Source organism: Prunus avium, chromosome 8 (assembly GCF_965620075.1).
Source record: "Prunus avium chromosome 8, drPruAviu1.hap1.1, whole genome shotgun sequence".
Lineage (NCBI taxonomy): Eukaryota > Viridiplantae > Streptophyta > Magnoliopsida > Rosales > Rosaceae > Prunus > Prunus avium.
The window spans coordinates 26,826,308-26,848,921 of record NC_142291.1 but is presented as its reverse complement, the minus strand read 5'-3'; the positions used below and the strand labels follow the sequence as shown (position 1 = coordinate 26,848,921).

General features: G+C 37.9%; 2 protein-coding genes across 2 annotated transcripts; one reads left to right on the top strand and one right to left on the bottom strand.

The window, feature by feature from the left end:
- Nucleotides 1-1,627: 1,627 nt before the first annotated feature.
- LOC148292427 (uncharacterized) lies at nucleotides 1,628-8,015 on the bottom strand. The gene is made up of 4 exons (XM_088245817.1): nucleotides 6,670-8,015; nucleotides 2,097-2,275; nucleotides 1,775-2,013; nucleotides 1,628-1,639 (listed from the first exon to the last, which is right to left on the bottom strand). The coding sequence occupies exons 1-4, from the start codon at nucleotides 8,013-8,015 to the stop codon at nucleotides 1,628-1,630; spliced, it is 1,776 nt and encodes a 591-aa protein (XP_088101943.1).
- An 11,507-nt stretch (nucleotides 8,016-19,522) lies between these two features.
- On the top strand, nucleotides 19,523-20,591 carry LOC148292426 (protein FAR1-RELATED SEQUENCE 5-like). The gene is made up of 2 exons (XM_088245816.1): nucleotides 19,523-19,718; nucleotides 19,849-20,591. Exons 1-2 carry the CDS (start codon nucleotides 19,523-19,525, stop codon nucleotides 20,589-20,591), a joined length of 939 nt encoding a protein of 312 aa, XP_088101942.1.
- Nucleotides 20,592-22,614: the final 2,023 nt, after the last annotated feature.

Below are 22,614 nucleotides of genomic sequence, written 5' to 3'. Positions count from 1 at the left end.
CAATATTTTGCGCGACGAGAGTACAGGCTTTGCAGCAACTACGCGCGACGACACTTCAATCCGTCGCAAATATTTTTTGCGCGACGAATTAACAGACGTTGCATGAACATAATGCGACGACATATATTCGTCGCGCAAACAATATTTGCGCGACAAATATTTCGTCGTTGCAAATACCTTGTGCGATGAATAAGGATCGTGACTCAAACCCTTGCGCGACAATGATTTATTTGTCGCATTTTCTTTAGGGGACAAATACGTCCGTCGCGCAAACCGAGGATTATATTCGTTTACGATATATTTTTATGGTTTTTTTATTTTTTAAAACGTGATTTGCGCGACGGGTCATTTTTTCGTCGCGCAAATATTAGTAATTAATTTTTTTTTTTATTTATGTGAAAAAAAAGAATTTTGATTTATTTTATTTTTATAATTAAATCAAATTGCAATTGAAAAATGTAATGAAGAGAAAATAGTTTTTTAAAACATAATATAAATGTATAATATACAAGAGAAATATTTAAAATGTAATTAAGAAAGTAAAAAACTAATTAAACAATGTAGCTAAATCTACTTCCTCGTCTGGCAAATGCGGCTCGGAGGTCTGGACATTGGGGACAGGGGCAGAGGTTTGGTGGCCATGCGCAGAGGTGGACGGGGGAACAAAAGATGGTACGGGAACGCCGGACTGGGCCATTGACTGTATAATCTGAGCCATCTGTGCCATCTGGGTTTCAAGCTGGGCCACCTTTGCTGTCAAAACACTATTTGACTGCGACGATGAACGGGATCTAGGTTCTCGCCGCCGGGCATTCCCCATCCCTCGACAGTATGTCCCTGGCCGCCTCCCTAGAGTCTGATCCAAGGTGTCCGTCAAGATCTGAAACCCTGCATCCTGTGGAGGAGCCACAGACTCGAGCGGCGTATCGGGAGGAAGCTGGGAGGCGGACTCCTGAAGAACCAACTGGCTCTTCTCAATCATGGTCGTCTGTTTAACATAACATAAAATATAAATAAAAATATTTATATAATAACTATGAAACTTGAACGCGTAAAATAATCATTAAAATTAAAGAGTACTTACATGAAGGGACTCCGCCAACTCATTCCCAGGTCGAACATAAACGTCGCCGAAGACGTCAATCTCTGGGAATTTGGACCCCTCCTAAATTGAACAAGAGTATAAAAATGTTAGTACAAAAAAAAAAAGAAATTAACATTAATGACATATTAAAAATTAAATAAAAACAACTTATTATTACCCGACGTCGCGCATCCATCCTATAGGAGAAGGGCCTGGAACCTGAATGATGGAGAAGAGCCTTCTTCTCCCTATTGCCCTTATTTGCTTTAGCCATCTTCTGTTATACAAAAATTAAAACGTATTATTTGAAATTGAAATGAAATATTAAAAAATGACATAAATCATTAGTAAGAAACGTGTAATAATTTTGAACTTAATATAAAAAATACCACATAATCAGCCTCCTGAAAATGACCACAGAGCCACTGCCAACTATCCTCCCGCCCCTCAAGCTCCTTCGGGCAACCCTCCTGAAGAGCAACCTGCGGATCATCAAATGCCTGAAAGTGGTGGTGCAGGTCGCTCTTCCACTGCTTGTACCTATCAGCGAAGAGTCTGTTGATGTACCCCAACAACTCATTGTTGACATTCTCTAAATTGTAATTCATCTACAATAAAATAATTACATACATTAAATATTTAAAATATATAAAATTGGAAGGAAAAACAATTAAAATGTAAGATACATACCGACAGGTGTCCATGCATCTCGTTATGCACCGCATCAGGCATGGCCTTCCAAGACTTCCATTTCATCGGACAATAGGTCCGAACGACTGCACCAACATCGTGCGCCAATGAGCTATGTTGGTCTGCCGTTGGGGCAGCCCGATGACGATCGTCGTATCTGATGTTGATACGAGAGTTGTTCACCCGGGTGACCTTCGATGTAGCCAACTGGCGACACGGTCCCCGGGTGTTCTTCTTGGCTGCAAAGAAATATGAAATTAATGTTAGTTTAATTTGACTAAAATATTGGTACGAAACATATGTAGTTGAAGGAAATCTTTACCTGGTCCGCTCGAAGTGGCGTCGGTGGTGCTGGAAAGCCGATGACGCTGCCTGGCGCTCATTGGTTGCGCCACTGATGACTCTGATGACGCCGGCGCATGGGGGGCACTGGGACCCACTGGCAAGTCGGGCAACTGTGGTGGGCCAGAGGCCGGTGACATCATAGTCGGGGGAGGCAAACTACGTGAAGGTTGCACCGGCTTATGACTTCTGCTGATTAGGTTTGACATCTTGCAATAAAAACAAGCACCAAAGTTTTTAAAAAATAGTTACTGTAATACACCAATCTAATAACAAATATAACATTTATTTCATTTCATTTAAAATAGAGTCAACGTCTAATAACAAATATAACAAATATAACAAATAAAACAAAAAAAATATAACAAAAATATAAAACATTCTTCATTAATTATAAAACATAAAAATTATTCCAATTTAGGGTCATTATATAAACTAAGCTAACAAACATACAAATAAATCAAATTTACCAATATAAACTAAGCATATTTTAACAATATTACAAATTTAATTAACGCATATATGTTGGCGTACGGTTTGCGATTTTCGAGTATCCGGGACTCCAATCCACAATCCGTTGAATCCTATATGATCCTAGACATACAAGGTACATCATACATGAGTTTGAGTTTCATCCAATGGTCCGAACAAATCAAACCGTTAAATCGCACAATAGGCGAAATCCATTCGAGGCTGAAACGGTATCCAAATTGGAAACCGAACACACCTACACGGTCATGACAACTAGTGGATCGCATTGGGACACAATGTGATTTTGCTACAGTTCCATAGCGCTGCCACACGCGGCAGCAGCGCATGTATGTGAAAAAGCGATAACGATCGCCGGAAAAATCTCAAAATTAAGGGCCAATCTTCCTACCCTAGGTTCAGGACATCGAATAGAGGCAGTTTTCTTCTCGGACCTGGGCCAAAAAATGGCCGGAAGTGGCCGGAATTTCATCCCGAAATCCGGCCAAAATCTTAGTTACAAAATTAGACAACGTACGCTACAAATTTAACAAATCTTATCCAACCATCAGCTAGACAATAAAAAATAGGGGGAAATGCATACCTTAGTCGTCAGATTTGGAGGCCGGAGGAGGGAGAACGAAGCCGGAGATATTCGCCCAAAACCGGATAAATTCCCGCCGGTTTCTCGAACCCAATCGTCGCGGCGGCGGCTCGGAAAGGTCTGAGTCCGTTGGCGGTGATCGCCCGGTCGTTAATGTGGAAAGTTGAGGTGGTGGCCGGAGGAGAGAGAGAGAGAGAGAGAGAGAGAGAGAGAGAGAGAGAGAGAGAAGAGACAGCGGCGGCAAGAATGAACCAGAAGGTCTGAAACTGTCGAATTATTATCAGACCTTTGCGCGACGAAATATAAAGTGTTCGTCGCGCAAAACAGTAAAGTGTCTAAACGGTGCGTTTTCGATTAAAATTTTCGCGCAAAACTGAAAATATTAACTTTGCGCTACGAAATAAACTCCCATCGTCGCGCAACGTCGTTGCAGTAGCGGCAATTGAACCGCCAAAAATTTCACCACCTTACGCGACGGGGACAAAATTTTCCGTCGCGTAAACATCATACCCTAAACCCTAAACCCTAAACCCTAAACCCTGAACCCTGAACTATGAACCCTGATCACATAAAACCCTAAACGACATCATCCCATTGCGCGACGAATAAAGTTGTGTTCGTCGCATCTACATGTTTTGCGCGACGACAGTTACCCGTCGCGCAATTTCTTCTATAAAATTTGAAACAAATTGTTTTCATAGCATACACATTCTACGAAACTAGTTTCAACGATCCAACCGTCAAACGTATTTGCTTATACTTAGAGATCGTATACACCAAAAATGGGGAAAAAAAAAGTGTAGAGATCAAGTAACGGGACAAAAGTTTTCGACGGTTATAATGGAAAAATCACGATTTAACGGTCAATTTTACTCTGATTTCGATAATTTTTTACGGATACAATCCTTCACCCAACTTGAATTCAATGACAGTATTTGATCTTCATTTCAAATTATTTACACTAGTGGATATCACAAAATCTTATGTTCTACTTAACAAGTTTATATATAAACTTTTAATAGTTAGTGACTATACTGTGTGAATCATATACGCATTATAGATAACTTTTTTCATCGATCCAACCGTCACACTTGTTTGTTTCTACTTAGAGATCGTATACGCCGAAAATCGAAAAAAAAAAAGGTATGTAGATTGCGTAACGGGACAAAAGTTTTCAACGGTTATAAAGGAAAAATCACGATTTAACGGTCAATTTTACCCCGATTTCGAAGATTTTTTACGGATACACTCCTTCACCCTATATGTATCCAATGACAGAGTTTGATCTTCATTTCAAATTATTTATACTAGTGAATACTGAGTTAAAATTCCTAAGTGTCATGTATAGAAATATTTTTTTAAAAATTAAAGTGGTTTACGCGACGAAGTGAAATATTTCGCCTGTAAATAGTTTGCACGACAATGATTTTTCGTCGCGCAAACATTTTTGTGTCGAGTTATTCGTCATGTCGTCGCGCAAAGATCAGTTTTAAATTTTTTCCTGACACTTGTGTTTTTTTGGGAAAATTAACCTTGCGAGACGAAACATATCGTCGCGCAAGGGTTACTATAACGACGCTGGTGTTGTCCGTCGCGCAAAAGACACTTCGAAACTATTCCCGGACACTTGTAAATTTTTTTGGACAATTATTCTTGCGAGACGGAGATAATCGTCGCGCAAATGGGTTTGGGCGACGCTATTAGATGTTTTCGTCGTGCAAAATTTTGTTTTATTTTAAAAAAATTAAATTGATATTTAGTGTAAATATTTGTTGATACTATATTCGTATTTACTATATATGCAAAAGATGATCACAACTTGTTTTAGGGGACGTGATAAAGCATATATTTATATGGTTTGGATATCATATATTTATATGATAAAGCATATAATTGTCATAGAAAACTTTATATTTTTTCATACTATATTTGTATTTTGTTATACCTTTATTCATTTGTCTTTTTACAAAACTCTATGCAAATATATGACGTTAATTAGGAAAAGTTACTGACACAAAGAGAAAACATGTACATTTCATTAAATTACAAATAAATTACATTATTCATCAGATGAACATGTACATTTCGTTAAATTACAAATAAATTACATTATTCATCAGATGAACTATAATAACCTTCGTTATCATCACTATCATGACTATCCGTCTCCCAATCCTCTTCCTCCTCCTCTTCCTCCGCCTCCTCCATAAGTACATCATCGTCGTTGTCGTCCCCCATGGTTGGATCGTATCGCGGAAGATCACCGAGGTCAATTGTAATTGACTGAATCGGTATTTCTCTTGAAGACACTCCGTCAATCTGAAATGGTTCTTGAACAACATTTGTATCGAAAAGTGTATGTGCATCATTTTCCATGGAAGAGTCTAAACGTTGGTCAACGACGTCGACGTCGTTGTCCGATGGGTCTAGTTCTGGTATATCATACACGTTCCTCTGATCCATATGCTGAACCACTTTCCAATCGTTCCCCGCTTTAGGGTCATTTAGATACACAACTTGTTTTGCCATGTTTGCCAAAATGTAAGGGTCGTCATCATACCAAGTTCTGCTCATGTTCACAGATAGTAACCCATGATCGATTTTAATACTTCCCTGCCTATTTGGGTTCGTATCAAACCATCGACACTTAAACATGATCACTTGGTACCGGTCTTTGTAAAGCAATTGCACGACAGTTGTGAGTTTGCCATAGAAATCAATGTCTGTACTTTCCCCTCCACCTGGAACATGGACACCGCTGTTTTGCGTACACAACTTGTCATCTCGTGCATGACCTAAAAACTTGACGCCGTTAACATGGCAACCTGAGAACAATTCTGCTCGGAGTGGGCCGAATGCCAAGTTATATAACTCTTCACTGTAAGTGGGGGAATTCTCTGATTTCAACTTATTCACCTAATATTATAAAAAAAAACCGAAATAGGTTAGTTTGGAAAAATGTAATAGCACAATATATATATACGAATTAGAAAACACTTATAACTTACATATTCCAAAAACCATTGTGGAAACAATTCACGGTGTTTCTTGGAATACAAATGTGATGGATGTTCTCGCTTCATCATCTCTTCATGTTCATCTAAGTATGCCAATATCTCATCACAATTGTTCAATACGAACCAATGAGCTACCTCCATGTCATTTCTGGAAAACGATTCTCCTCGTACAGGATCTCCAAAGGGTCGTGCGCTTTGGGCAAAAACAGAAAATTGCTCATTTCTCAGACCTCCGTCATTATTGCGCTGAGGTCGATTGAAAGCCGTGTCCACATCCTTTAAATACATTCCACAGAAAGTAAGCGCCTCATATTGAACCCAAGCCTCTACAATTGATCCTTCGGGCTTCGCTCTGTTGCGTACGCTTTTTTTCAGCTCTCCGAGTAGCCTGCCAAAATAAACCGAAATTAGCAAGTAGTAAGCATGAGATAATGATGCATACACAAATGATGATGATTATATACCTTTCTATTGGATACATCCAGCGATAGTTGACTGGACCAGCAAGCAATGCCTCTTCTGGCAAGTGAACCATCACGTGAATCATACTCGTGAAGAAAGCCGGAGGGAATATCATCTCAAACTTGCATAAGACTTGGACAATGTCTTGGCGCAACTGATCAATGTCTGTCTTTCGCAACGTTTTTGCCGTCAGTTGGGAAAAAAATCTGGACAACAATATGATTGGCTTGACTACATCTTCCGGCAATAGGTGTCGAATCCCCACAGGAAGTAAGCGTTGCATAAACACATGACAGTCGTGACTCTTGAGTCCAGTAAATTTACCCCCGTCAACCCTCACGCAACGTGCGATATTAGAAGCATACCCGTCATGAAACTTTACAGACGATACGAACTGTAGAAACTCTTTGTTGTCATTCGGTTTCATGGAAAAAAATGCAAGATCCCGTATAGCTTTATCACTGCCCCTTTTCAGCCATAAACCCTTTCGTATGCCCATTCTTTCCAAATCAAGACGCGCTTTCGGAGTGTCCTTTGTCTTGCCCTTGATATCTAGAATCGTTCCCATCAATGTGTCAAACACATTTTTCTCAACATGCATAACGTCGAGATTGTGCCTCAATTTTAGTTTCGACCAATATGGGAGCTCAAAAAACATAGACTTGTGCGTCCAGTTCATATGTGTAGCAGGTCTGGTCCGACTAACTGTTTTCCCAAACGGAGCAAAATCCAAATGGTTAAGCTGTTCTAAGATCTGATCACCGGACCATTCTCTAGGTTTTGCGCGACGCTCTTTGTTCCCGTCGAACTCTATATCCTTCTCCCGCCACTCGTGGTCCCATGGCAACCATCTTCGATGCCCAAGGTAACACACTTTTCCAGCGTGCCAACCGGAAGTTACATCTTCCTTGCATACAGGGCATGCCATATAACCCTTTGTGCTCCACCCCGAAACCATTGCATATGCGGGAAAATCATTCACAGTCCACATAACTGCCGCCCGCAAAGTGAACATCTTCTTAGTAGATTTATCGTACGTGCGCACCCCGTTTGTCCATAAATCTTTGAGCTCATCAACCAACGGCCTTAAGTACACATCGATTGACCTGCCAGGATCCTCAGTTATCAAAACAGTCATCATCATGTACTCTTTTCTCATGCATTTCCAAGGGGGCAAATTATATGGAAATACGAAAATCGGCCAAGTGCTGTGGTGTTGGTTTAGAACCCCGTACGGATTGAAACCGTCAGTCGCAAGTCCCAACCTCACATTTCGGGGATCAGCAGCAAACTCGGGGAACATTCGATCGAAATCTTTCCATGCCTCCCCATCTGCAGGATGCCGCATCACATCGTCGTCTACCCGTTTTTCCTTATGCCATCTCATGTCTGTGGCAGTATGCGTCGACATATACAATCGCTGCAACCTTGGTTTCAGGGGCAGATAACGCATGACTTTTTGTGGAATCTTACTCATTCTATTCTGAGATGTCTGTTTGAACCTCGATTCATTGCATATAGGGCATGTATCCAACGTTTCATACTCTTTATAGAATAACATGCAATTATTTTTGCAAGCGTGGATCTTTTCATAACCCAATCCAAGACCACTCAACATCTTCTGTGCCTGTCTGTGATCTTTCGGCAAACAATTGTCTGTTGGAAGCATTTTCTTGAAAACCCCCAAAAAGTAATCGAAACACAAGTTCGACATACGATACTTTATTTTCCCGTGCATTAGCTCCACAATCGCCGTCAGAACGGAAAAGCGCTCGCACCCCGGGTATAACTCCTGGTTGGCATTTCTTAACAGGTTTTCATACTGTTCGAACTCTGCACTGTCCATTGGTGTAGGCACATCATCTTCTCCTTCCTGAGTGCTGCTGGTCGATGCAAATGGAAAAGCATCATGTATAATATCCCTGACTTGTTCATTAGGATCCACAATAGGTTCAACATTGTCCATTCTTGTGGCCCCTGAAGACGAAGCGATGTCTACTTGTTCCTCGTGATGGTTCCAAGTGCTGTATGTCTCAATCATTCCATTTCTTACTAAATGAAATCGAACATGTTCAATTGTCTCCCACAACATGTTGTTACACCTCCTGCAAGGACACCGGATTCTAGTTGCACCTGGGTTGTGTGTCCGTGCAAAGTCAATAAAATCCTCGATTCCATCCAAGTATTCGCCTGCGCACCTATCCGGGTTTTGTATCCACCTCCTGCTCATCTTTCCTGGAACCACAATCACAATACAACAATCATGTTGTATTCGTACAAAATCTTTCCTTATGCCTCCGGTAAGGGCCCTATCCCATTCGGAAATGCATAGCCATGTCATGTAATTTACAGCTACATGAGATTAGATTTCGACGTGGATAAATTTCGGCAGCATCTCGGTACAGTTCTTGAGGTGTACCGTAGATATAAAATACCTACGTACCACCCGAAGAACGTACCGAGACGACACCGAAATCTCCACAATCGAAACCTAATCATATAGCTGTAAACTACGGGACATGACTATGCATTTCCAAACTGTCCAAAATATGGGACAATTGAAGAATTAATTGGACCGTAGTCGTGGTTTACCCACCCATGCGCGGTCCAACTAACCTCGAACGGGAACTAAGCTTTATAAAAAAAAAAATGTACAAAGTTAATTGAAATTAACTTTGTACATTAACGTACATTCATAATTTAACATCATATTATAAACATAATTTCATAAATCAATATAAATATAATGTTATACATTTTATATTATAAAACAACGAAAATACCTTCTAAATCGTTCTCCTCCAATCGCTAATCACATATAATATTCCTATATACAAAGAAATTAATGGTGTTAGTATGAATTTACAGTAAAATTTTTACACTAACGATAAAAAATGCATACCTAATGACCGTATCAGAGGCAGAAGTAGCTCAACTCATAAACGAAATGAAAATGACGAATTTTGTGTGCCGAAACCTCTTGAGAAAGATGCAGCAACAGCAGAGGCAAACTGCAATTTTTTTCTGCAGTTTGCCTCTGCCATGGACGTGCTAAGCTTAGTATAGACGACGAGTTTGCGCGACGGATACCTCTGTCGTCGCGCAAGATTCTTCCGTTTTGCGCGACGAATAATTAGTTCAACATATGTCGCGCAAACCACGTCACCGTCGCGCAAAGGTTATTTCCCAGTCGCGCAAGGTACTGTCGACATCGATTTTTTGCGCGACGATGTATTTCTATCCGTCGCACAATAATTCGTCGCACAAACAACGTGCGACGAAATGTTTGTCGCGCAATCCTCTGTCGCGCAATTTTTTGGCGCGAAATGCTATCGACAGTAGTCCGTTCTTCGCGCCTTTTTTTTTCGCGACGAAAGTTTTTACTTGCCGCGCAAAATACCTTAGTGCGACGAGAAATACTGTCGCGCAAAGTTCACCGCCAAATAAATTTTTCCGCGCGTTTTCCCAGCTACTTTATGCGACGCTCTTTGTTTTCGTCGCGCAAACAGTAATTTGCGCGACGATTAATTTTGTCGTACAATTTTGCGCTACGATTTATGTTACCCGTCGCGCAAAATATCTATGTGGGACGATTTATCCTCCGTCGCGCAAAAAACCGTCGCGCAAGGGCTAAAATGTAGTAGTGCATGTTTGTTTTCTGTTTAATCTTGATGGAAGCTTATGTAGTTTTAAAGGATGTTAAATGTGATTATAAAGATCCTGGAGTATTAGATATTCTGTAAAGTCTTGATGGTTCTTTCACATTCTTTGAAAATGACAATTGCTTGAAAGGAATCAACTAGAGTTATGTTTCACAAAGGCCTGAAGTGGTCAACACAGAAACTTAGGGATTAGTCGATCAAGTGGGAGAATGTAAGAAAAATCTTGTCTTAGTCCACAAAAGGTGATCTTCTAATCCTAAGAGGATTCGGTTTTCTTAGTTGATCAGGAAGCAAAACCTAGTCTCATATCTAAACACTTATACAGAGTTTATTAAAGAAAACAAGTGTGAAGAGGATTCCTAATATAATATGGATTGAAACAAACCTAATCTAAATGCAACAAGGACACACAATTACTTCTTGATAGGCAAGGTATCGATGTGATGCATCTATAAATAGAGGTCCCTTCCCTTGCAGCAAATACTCTCACATACAGACCTTACCCTATCTAAGAGACAAGAGAATAAAGGCTGCATAGGTGAAGAAGACACTCTATTCGATTATCATGGCTGAACATGGTTAGTATTGTTAAATAAAAGCTTAGTAAAGACTTACAATGAGTTCATGGCATCATCGCATATGCAAATTTATTTATTTGGTTTGATTGCATAATTTATATATCTTGTGTTGTTTGATGCATGACACTTTGATTAACTGTGATAGTTGACCTTGAGGGGTTTGATGGTACTCTACTGGGCATTAGAATGCTCATACCCTAATAGATTGTGCAGGATTCAAGACGAAGTTTGAGGAATCGGGTTTCAACTAAGCTACTAGGCTTTTGTTGTTTATTTGTGTAATTAATGTTTGTAAGTAGTCAAACACTTGATAAAGATCTTAGTGTGTATTTAAGTACGAGTTACTGGGACTCTGATTTTGTGATGTTAAGTAAATTTGTATTATTTATGGCTCTATTTCTCATCATATCATGGTTGTAGGATTTTATTCTTATAACTATGGTATGATTCACACCATGATTCGGGAATATTCCTTATTTTCGAATCGGGTCGTGACACCTCCTGTTTCTTGGAAGGAGGTTTGCACCCCTAAAGAAATGGGAGGCCTTGGTGTGAGGCTGGTTTCCCATTTTAATAAAGCTGATTTAGCTAAACTTGGATGGATTTGTCTTACTAATAACTCCAATTGGTGGGCTCAAATTGTTAGAAGAAAATATTTACCGAGAGAGAGTTTTTTAGCTCTCAAAAAGAAGCATTCTCAGTCCTTTGCTTGGCAAGCAATTTTAGATGCTAGAAATGTTCTCAATATGGGAATCAGGTGGATAGTGGGAAATGGTAAGTCCATTCCTTTTTGGACTACCCATTGGGTTTTTCCTTTCCCACTTATTGATCTGATTCCCATGACCCAAAGAAGCACTCTTAATCTTAGTTTAATTGTTTATGATTTTTTAACTGAACAACAGTGGAATACAAGTAAGCTCCAAGAAATTATTGATGAGGATATTATAGACAAAATTATTTCTATCCCTCTTTCATTATCCCCTTTGGAGGATTAATTAATTTGGGGTCCTAACCCTAATGGAAGCTTCTCCATTAAAAGTGCTTATAATGTGCAGATGCAAGAAGCTAATCATCTTCCTCAAGCAGCTCCTTTAAAGAAAATGTGGGGCCTCACGGTTCCTCCTAAGGTCAAAATTTTCTCTTGGTTACTCATAAGCAAAAGACTTCAAGTCCGAAGTCATTTACATCGCTTCCTTCCCCAGATTAATCATGAGTGTCCTTTTTGTAATGCCCATAGGGAAACTATTTCTCATCTCTTTGCAACATGTCAAGTTGCTCAAAGTGTTTGGAGCTGTACTAGCTCGGCAACTGGGATCACTTCTTCAAATTTTGACTTCCTCACCTGGTTAGGCTCGCTACCTTCTACTCCCAACTCTAGAAGCCCTGATAGTCTTTCCAAAGCTGTTATGTTGTGCTGGTAGATTTGGGAAGCAAGGAATAACCTAATCTTTAAAGATATCAAGCCTCATCTTGTTCATGTTCTTAATGTCGCGGGGCAGATTGGTTTAGACTACTGCCAGCAGAATTGCAAGAATGTGGAGAGGCTGCATATTAAGTGGAAACCCCCCCCCCCCCCCCCAAGTGGATGGGTCAAATTGAATTTTGATGGCTCCGTCCATAATGGTTTTGCAGCTTCTAGCTTTGTCATTCGTGATTCTGATGGTCATATTTTATTGGCTAGGGCTAAGAACATTGGTGAGAATACCATTTCTGTTGCGGAGTGTATTGCTTTGCGTGATGGCCTTGCCTATGCTGCTCATAGAGGTTGGCGTAAAATTCTTGCTGAAGGAGATTCTAAACTTATCATTGACTGCGTTAATAGGAAAGTTGTGGCCCCGTGGAGTATCAACCTCTTGATTAAAAATATTACGCTTATCAGCTCCTTTTTACAGGTGATGCTGTTGCTAGTTTGGGGCATGGGCTAAATCCTTCCAAGCTTTGGGAGGCGGGGTTGCCTCTGAACTGTTCGATTCCTTTCTTTTTTGACATGTTGGGGCCTGTGTGTCCTCGTGGTTTTTGTTTGTAGCTCTTCTTTCTCTTATAAAATAAAATTTTAAATTTTAAAAAATTAAAAATTTAAAAATTTAAAAAAAAGTACAGTAACGCATACGGAGTGAGAATTACATGAGAGATCAAGGACCCTTTAATTAAATATTCCAGTTCCTTTCTTTGAGAACCCTTTACTCAAAGGACAATGCTTGGCTCTTGATATATCAGGAGCCATTCCTCCTCAACCATGACGTGGGCTCCTTAAAAAACCAACACGTGTGTGTGTGTGTGTGTGTGTGTTTTTTTTGAATTTGCAGCCAGAATAGAAGTGATGGAGAAATGAGAGAGGGAGATAGAAGAAGAAATAAAGTCGGTGGGCTGCCTTATCGATTCAGTGGCAAGGTTGGTGTGAGGGTAGATTCGGAATAGGGGTGGCGGTGGCTTTGGGGAGGCTACAGTTAAAACTAGCCAAAAGGTTGGGTTAAAAGCATTAGGGGAAGAGGAAATAGGGGGAAAAAAAGAAGAGATTTTCTATTTAAACCCCGCACTTCTCTTTGTTCACCCCAATACTTAAATCATTAAGCTGTAAGTTTTATTATTGTGTAAAAAGACAAAAAAGGCTATCCAACTTAATATTTAACCCTAGTACATCTATAAACACACCCCACCCCACACACCCCACCACTCTTATATTAAGTTTTAGAAAAATACAAAACTCCTCTACGTCGTATTGCCAGATTACTGTTCTCCCTAAGATCAACACAATTTCCTCCTTCCACATGGGCAGCTCCTCTACCTCCCAACTTCATACTTGTTGCCACCACTCGATACCACATTTTTGAATTGTCCAAAATTACTGGTACAGTGCCTGATATGAGGTCTATATCATACAAAGAGTCCATGGAACAGGAGTTTGCTGTCCACCTAACAAACGAAAGGAAGTCCATTTTGATTGTGTACCATGCACATTCTAATCAACAAAAATGTATATACAAATAGATTATAAAGTAGGGAAGTTGGCATAGTTTTGCTAACACGTAGCAGTAAAGCTATCCCAGCCAAAAAGCGTTCTCTTGAAACCCAATTAAGAAGTACAAACTTACCTTTCTTCTGAAATTGCATTATGTGAGTAATGAAGGATCTCTTTATTATTGTGTATTGTGCATTATGTGAGTGATGAAGGATCTCTTTATTATTGTGTATTGGCATTACAAAAGTTCTCATGCGAAGAACATACTTCTTCCTCTGAGGGTAGCTTGCGGGGTTTAAATAGAAAATTTCTTTTATTTCTTATTTTTTTTAGCTTGTGGTGTATTTAAGGGTAGTTTGGGAAGATAGTGGGGTTTTCTTAGAAATTGTGAAAATTTAAATTAAAAGTTGGGGTGAACTTAGAACATGGGGTGAACTAAGAGAAGTGTGGGGTTTAAATAGAAAATCTTAAAAAAAAAAACACACATGTTGGTTTTTTAAGGAGCCCACGTTATGATTGAAGAGGAATGACTCTTGATATATCAGGAGCCAAGCATTGTCCTTAATGAAATCAACCTCTAATGGATATTATGATATATAACAACTTGGAAAATTTTCCAATAAAATAATCATGATAAAGTACTTTACTATTATTTTTTCTATACGAAATAGGAAACTTTCCAATAAAAAATATTAAATAAATAAAACCCTAGAATAATGCATGTGCTCATACGTGTAAAAAATTCACACAATCATTAAATCAAAAACATTCATTCTAAGCCAAACAAAGTTGAAATTGCAAGCACCAAATCGAGGAACAACATAAGCATATATATACGTAGGTCTGCATAGTTCTTATAACATCAAGCCATAAGTCTTTTAAAGAAACTAAGATTTGATTGCCTTCATTAGAATTTCTGGAGAAACTCCCAAATCCTTCTTAATGGGTACTGCAAGCTCCAACCCTACAATTAGAAAATTAAACAAGTAGTTAGCTATAACAGCCTTTTTTTTATTAAAAAAAAAATAATTTTATTCATAAGTTATCTCAACACATACTCATTGACGAGGTGGGGTCAAAAGTCAAAAGAAAAAAAGAAAAAAAAGAAATCATTTTATTCAAAAGTCATCTCAACACATACTCATTGACGAGGTGGGGTTAAAAGTCATCTCAACATAAACTTGCTTATTTTAGTGATGTTATGGTCAAACCCACCAAGTCCATCTCAAAACAAACTCGAAATTACAACTTGAAACACATGCTAATAAAATGGCACAGAGATACGTACAAGGAAGCTAAGCACAAGCTTATGCATATATACATACAGTTCTCAAATATCAGCTAAACCCAAAAAAGCGCAGAGATAAATTATAGACTACTTTTTTTTTCAGTCGGAATCAAATTTTATTAGATAGAAGGCAATAGCCAATTACAACAAAGTGAACTCCACAAAGGAATTCGACGAACTGCAACACAAGGCATAAGACCTACTACATCATAAAACTTAAGGAGGACATAAAGCCCAGAAAAGCAAAGTGCACACAAAAGGCAATGAATACGGAACAGGGAAATGCCACACCACTCATAACCAAACAGCAGCACAATCAACACAAGCCCACACCCACCGGATAGGAACCAGTAACCAATGCTCGAGACAGAAAATGGTGGTGGACAAGCCACCAAGGCTACAAAGAGCGCTACCATAATCCAAGCAATAAGTGACATAAGTACTTTAAAAGCAACCCCAACTGCATAAGAGTCACCAAGGAAAGGAGACCCTCGTGTGGTCGAGGCGCTGAAGATGGTGGTGAAGGGAATGTGCAGAGAAATAGCCGCCAGTGGTAGTAGGAGAAAATGCATATCAAGCATTTGTTTCTTTTGCAGATTTGAGATTTGATTCATGCTGGAAAACTACTTCAGATCTGTGATTCGCCTCTATCTGTGATTTGATAGACTACTTCTACTAAAGAAAGAATAGAAAAACATGACGGGAAAATAAATAACGGAGCAACAAAACTACAATCAAATTCAAATGTAATTTACCTAAGCCTTGAGAGTTTTGCCACATCTGGGCTTGTGGTCCTCAAATTCAGATATGTTACTGAACTTCCTGTGACATTTTGGTTTGTTGCACACAATGAACTTCGACTTCGATCCCTTGTGGACCATTTTCTGATGATATATCAATCCATTGTTATTCTTAAATTCTTTTGCATTTATGTGTCCATTAGAACAGAGATTGCATATGATAATCTCTCCTTTTTCCACATATTCAGCTTTGGCCTTAAGAGCCCCGGGATGGTTGTCCTTGATATGCTCTAACACCTGAGCATGATTGTTGAATGGAATGTCACAGTAGTCGCAGAATACAGAGTCCTCATCAAACTGATAATTCATTTCTGAATTGAGTTTATAAAATAAAAAAACAACAAATTACATCAGATAAATCTTCAATAAAGAAACGATAAATTAATCATACACCAACTACAAAATTTAATTATATAGACTGACGGCAACTCCATTTCGCCATTTTCTTTAACGTCTCATAAAATCAATAGACTAATAGATTTGAGAGGGGATATAGGCTAACCTAACAAGAATCACCCAAGAAAAATAAGCATTCATCATAGAGGTGGAGCCAATATGAAACACAATTTAATTATATTATTTTGGCCAATTTGATGAGGAATAAAGTTTTGGTAAAAAGTGGTGGAGGGGTCATAAGCTGAAATTATATCAACTTTTCCACACCCTATAAATATATCAAAAGAGATGAAAACATGAGAACCACAGCCTCTTCTGCCTTAGGCGGGCTCTGAACCACCGTCAACTACAAGTTCAAACCCATAGGGAAAAGCTTGGGAACTCAATTGTCATAAACCAAACACCAAGTCCCATGAGATCATAAATCAAAAGAAAAGAAAACTAGTACTGAGTGAGAGCCATGGAATCATGTTGAAAGAGCCATATGAGATGATGCTCAGAAAGAGCCATTTGAGATCATGGTCAGAAAGAGGTGGAGGTGAAGGTGGTGGTAGGTGTGGCGGTGGTGGTGGTGATGGATTGGTAGTAAAAGTATGGGAACCTAGCTGAGATAGAGCCATGAGATCATAAATCAAAAGAAAAGAAAACTAGTACTGAGGGAGAGCCAAGCAATCATGTTCAAAGAGCCATATGAGATGATGCTCAGAAAGAGCCATTTGAGATCATGGTCAGAAAGAGGTGGAGGTGAAGGTGGTGGTGGTGATGGATTGGTGGTAAAAGTATGGGAACCTAGCTGAGAAAGAGCCATATGAGATCATGGTCAGAAAGAGCCATGAAAGAGCCATGAGATCATAAATCAAAAGAAAAGAAAACTAGTACTGAGGGAGAGCCAAGCAATCATGTTCAAAGAGCCATATGAGATGATGCTTAGAAATAGCCATTTGAGATCATGGTCAGAAAGAGGTGGAGGTGAAGGTTGTGGTGGTGATTGATTGGTGGTAAAAGCATGGGAACCTAGCTGAGAAAGAGCCATGAAAGAGCCATGAGATCATAAATCAAAAGAAAAGAAGAGAAGCTGTAACTCTGTGAGAACCAAAAACCCAGTTCCAGAAACCAAAATAAAAAAAATCATGAAAGCTCAAAGAAAATCTTTTTACAAAACATAAAGGTAAGGAAAAGAAAACCCAGGAAAAACCAACAACAAGAAGTTCAGACATATAATCAAATATCACTGACCCATTTGTGTCATTTGGGAGAGAAGAGAGAGAAGCGTCACACAAACAACGAATTTCAAGAGAAATAAAGAGACTGCTAGTCGTATAGAAGTAAGAGGGAAGGGCTGGGGACTTTCAAAAGCAGAGGTCCAAAGCCAAGTGAAAATAGAACTCAGATATGAGTAGGTGGTAAAAAGTCAAGCTATCTCCAGACAATGTTTGAATATTTGGGTTTTGAGTGGAACCACGTTCGAATTCTTTTTCGGCTTTCTGTTTTTTTTTTAGGGCAAGCATTTCATTTCTGTTGATCCAACCATAATACAATCTTTGTGTGTATGATATCTGAAGTTGATTGTTAATGATAGACCATAATATATATATACAGGGAGCTTCTCCAATGCGAACTCCAATGCGAACTTGTGTTTTAACCGTTGAATGACTTGTGTGCTTTATTTTCTTTCTTTTCGCTCTTCATCCAACAGTTAAAACACAAGTTCGCATTGGAGTTCGCATTGGAGAAGCTCCCTATATATATATATATATATATATATATATATTAAATATTAAATATAATACAACCATAATATATATAATATTTTTCTCTGGTCGAAAATATATTTTTAAATGCTGAGTTTGAAATGAGAAGGATGCAGTGTCCTAGGTTACTTTCTCTTTCCTTTATGTATTCCCAAAGTTTCCTCCATTTTCTCATCTTTCTTCTTCCTCTCTCTCTCTTATTCTTTCTTTTATTCTCTGCAACTAAAAATTATTGAGATAGGAGACAGATAATGGAGAGAAGAGAGAGAGGCACAACAACGGTATTTTACTCTGTTTGTAGATAATGTTTTTAGTTCTTTTCTTTCTGTTTTCACTAACTTTAAGAGGGGTGTTTTATCTATCTTACTGTGATTATAATTTTTTCTCTGTTTGTATAAAATTTAGTTTTAAAATTTTGTTGCTTTAATGTGTTATGTTTATTTTTATTTTTTTTCCAGCCCTTTCACACAATCGGAGCAAATCTAGATCCAACAGAAGAAAACGCTAGACCACCTAAGAATCCAAAAGAAATATTGTGTTACATAAAGCCATAAAGCTATTTTGTCTTTGATTTTTTTTCTTAAGATCATTTTGTGTTGGACATAATATGTAATTCTGCTTTTTCTTTTCTAATACTGTTAAGCAGTCCCGTTCTCTTGGACCACAGGGGTCCAAGAGACTTGTAGTCACCCACCATTAGATTTAATCCAAGGGATGAGAAAAATTTACTTTAAAATATCTTTTTTCTTTTACCTTTTAAATTTCACTTAACAAAAAAGGAAAAAACTAAAAATTAAAAACCCAAAATCTGTTCTTCTTCCTCACGCTGCCTGCCCCCACGTTCTGCTTCCTCCCATCGCTTCAGCCACAACAACTTCGACTCCGGCGTAGCGAGCGAAAATCCAGAGCGACTCATTCTCTGTTACCAGGTCTTTATTTTCTGCCAACCACAGCAAAACCTGTAAGTGCTTGGTTTGAATTGGTTGAATTCCTATAGCTAGATAATATGATAAACAACTGCCTAGAATTGGTTGAATTAGGTTAATTCGAAAATCATTTACAATTGAAATCATGAACCCATATTTGAGAATTTCAATTGGGTTTGTGTTATTTTTTATTTCAGAACTACTGGAACAAACATGAATCTCAATATGGGGTTCTTGCAACTGAGGTTCTTCTATTCGAGTTTTTCCTTTGTCAAACATGAATCTTATTCTGGGGTTCTTGCAACTATGCTGTTTGTTACTGATTAAATGTGAAAATATTTTTTTTTTTTTTTCTTTTTCCAGACCTTCATTTATCTATTTCTTCCATTCGAGTTTTTCCTTTGTTTATTACATATGTTTGTACTAATTTTCTTATGATACATTTAAGTGCAGGAGTGATGGCAAATGCATTAGATGAATGGATGTCTTATAAAGATGAATTTTATATCCCTCAAGTTAGAGATGATAAAAAAACCAAAAGCAGGGCTGACATTCAAGTCATTGGATGAAACATATGAGTTCTACAATGATTACGCAAAGGATGCTGGATTTAGTGTCAGAATTAGTAAGGAGAAGAAAAAGAAAGAAACTGGTGAGGTTGTTTGGAAACGATATGTTTGTTTTAAGGAAGGTGAAACAGATGAGACGTGGAGAAAAAAAAAAAGATAGTGAGTCTACACAAATAGAAAGAGAACGAGGTAATGTTCATGAAAATTGCAAAGCAAAGTTAACAGTAGTTTATGATGGGTTCAATTTTGTAGTTAAGACTTTCATTGAGGAACATACGCATCCACTTGCAACACCATCTAGAGTACACTTGTTAAGATCTCATCGTGGTGTATCAGATACAAAAATTAAGTTGGTAAAAAAGTTTTCCAATGTGAACATTCCATTATATCAACAATTCAAACTGTTGGAGACGCAAGCTGGTGGACATGAAAGTGTTGGGTTTATAGAAAGAGATTTAAGAAATTTTGAGAGAGATGAAAGGGAGAAAATAAAGGGTCATGATGCAGAAATGTTATATGAGTACTTCAAATCGGAGGAAGATAAGGATTCCGATTTCTTTTTTAAGTTTGAGACAGATAATAATAATAGGATGACTAGATGTTTCTGGGTTGACTCTGTTGCAAGGAAAGCTTACACACATTTTGGTGATGTGGTTGTATTTGATACAACCTACAATACAAATCGTTATGCAATGATATTTGCTCTTCTTGTAGGTGTTAACCACCATGGGCAAACTACCATTTTTGGTTGTGGATTTTTGAGTAATGAGACTTTTGACTCATTTGTTTGGCTATTAGAAACATGGTTAGAAGCAATGAAAGTTCCCCCTATAGTTATAATCACTGATCAAGATCAAGCAATGACTAAGGCTATAGCTCAAGTTTTGCCAAACACGTTCAACAGATATTGCGTGTGGCATATTTTGAACAAATTTCTAGATATGGGGCCAGGCAGCGTGAGGAAGAAGAATAGATTTTGGATTTTTAATTTTTAGTTTTTTCCTTTTTTGTTAAGTGAAATTTAAAAGGTAAAAGAAAAAAGATATTTTAAAGTAAATTTTTCTCAGCCTTTGGATTAAATCTAATGGTGGGTGACCACAACTCTCTTGAACCCCTGTGGTCCAAGAGAACGGGACTGTATAATTAATATAATAATAGTAACATTTGTTTTCCTAAGCAACATTGGTTTTCATTTAACCCAATATAAGAAAGCGGTCTCTCGCATACAGTTTTGTGTGTAATGTTTTTGCCCTGCCCCATACATAGTTTTTATTTTATTTCTGCAAGCGTTGGCCTTCAACCACTCATCCCTCTCTTTTCTAATTATGAAATTGTCATATTTTTGGCTCCTTCATTCTAAATCATAGTTCAAAATGTCACGTGACTCTCACGTGTAAAAATTGACAGCAAAGTGGATGGGAGTCTGAAGAATCTGACGGTAGACCCTCAATTGGCCATTTTTAAAAAATTCAAGTCCTTAATTTATCGAAAAAATTGATAAGAGGCTAAATTGACAATATGAGAATAGTTCAGAGGGCAAAACTGTAGAAAACTCTTTTTTTTATATTTAATATGGGTATAATTGGAAAATTATACACACTTTGTTATCCATTCCTACTCAAAACAAACATGAAAAAGGAAATAAAGTGATATCTCTCATTTACTTTCCAAGCATTACCAAACATGGGAAATGATATTTCATTTCCCATCCATTGAGAAATGATTTCCCTCAAATTCATTCCATAAACCAAACGGGGGTCTTTTTTTTTTTCTTTTTTTTATAATTAAATTGCTTTGGCTATCCAAAAAAAAATCATCCCGATGTATCTTTAGAGCTCATAAATAAAGTATAACAAGTCCCCTCTCAAAAAGAAAAAAAAAAAAGTCATCCTGATGTATCCTTAATTTACCAAGAACACCTCCTTAGGAGGGGACTAATAAACCCATGTGAAAAGGGAGGATTAACTAATCCCATGCTCACCACATTTGGTCCCTTGGCTTCTACGAGTTGATTGGCAAAATTGCTTGCATTGTCTCCAACACATGTTATTTAAGATTTCTCATATCTTTCGTGAGGATAATCATGTTGTTGATGCTTTGGCAAATCATAGTGCTTTGGGCTCTGGTTTAATTTGGTGGGATACTACACCTCCTTTTATTTTGCCTTTTTGTCAGTGGGACTGGCTGGGCATGCCTAATTACCGGTTCTCCTAGGTCAGCATGTTGTTGTGCATTTCTGTCATTGTCTTTCTCTTCTACATGGTTTGGTTCGGTCCCCCTTATTGTTCTTGTATCTCTTTTTTGTTCCTTATTAATAAATTATGATCAAGGGGACGGGCAGGGGGCTTCTGGAGACCTTTTTGAGGGTGATGGATGTTTGTGCATTTGATGATCGGTACCGAGGAGCTAATCTCGTCAAATCCTTTGATTTATTTATAAATAAATAAATAAACTAATCCCATACTCACCAATATATAATATGTATATACTATATTATAATAATCGAAAACATTAAAGAGAATGAGAAGAATCTAAGAGAATTGAAGAAAAAGATTTTGTTTTCCATTTCTGTTTCATACTAAATCAATACATTACAAGCATACACGTTTCTTATTGTTACATTGTAATCTTCTCGACTAAGCAACCTAACTAACTCAACAAATCACGACATGACACGTGTCACCTTATAATAGGTACAAGTGCCTTTATATCCTATCAATAATAACAAATGAGTTCTACTGCAGATGTCCTTATTTAACTAATGTACGGACAATTTTTTGTGTGCATTCTTTACGCTAATAAAATCAACTCAGACACTTTTCTCACTTTTCCTACTATTAACAATCGACACTTTTCTCACTTTTCTCACTTTCCCTAGTGTTTAGGAAAATGTGAATACGTTAAGAATTTTGCAATGTTATTTATTTATTTATTTTTTTGCTAATTTAATTTGCAAAATAAAAGTGCTAGAGTTTTGCAATATTAATTAATTATTTATTATTTTGGTAATTTAATTTG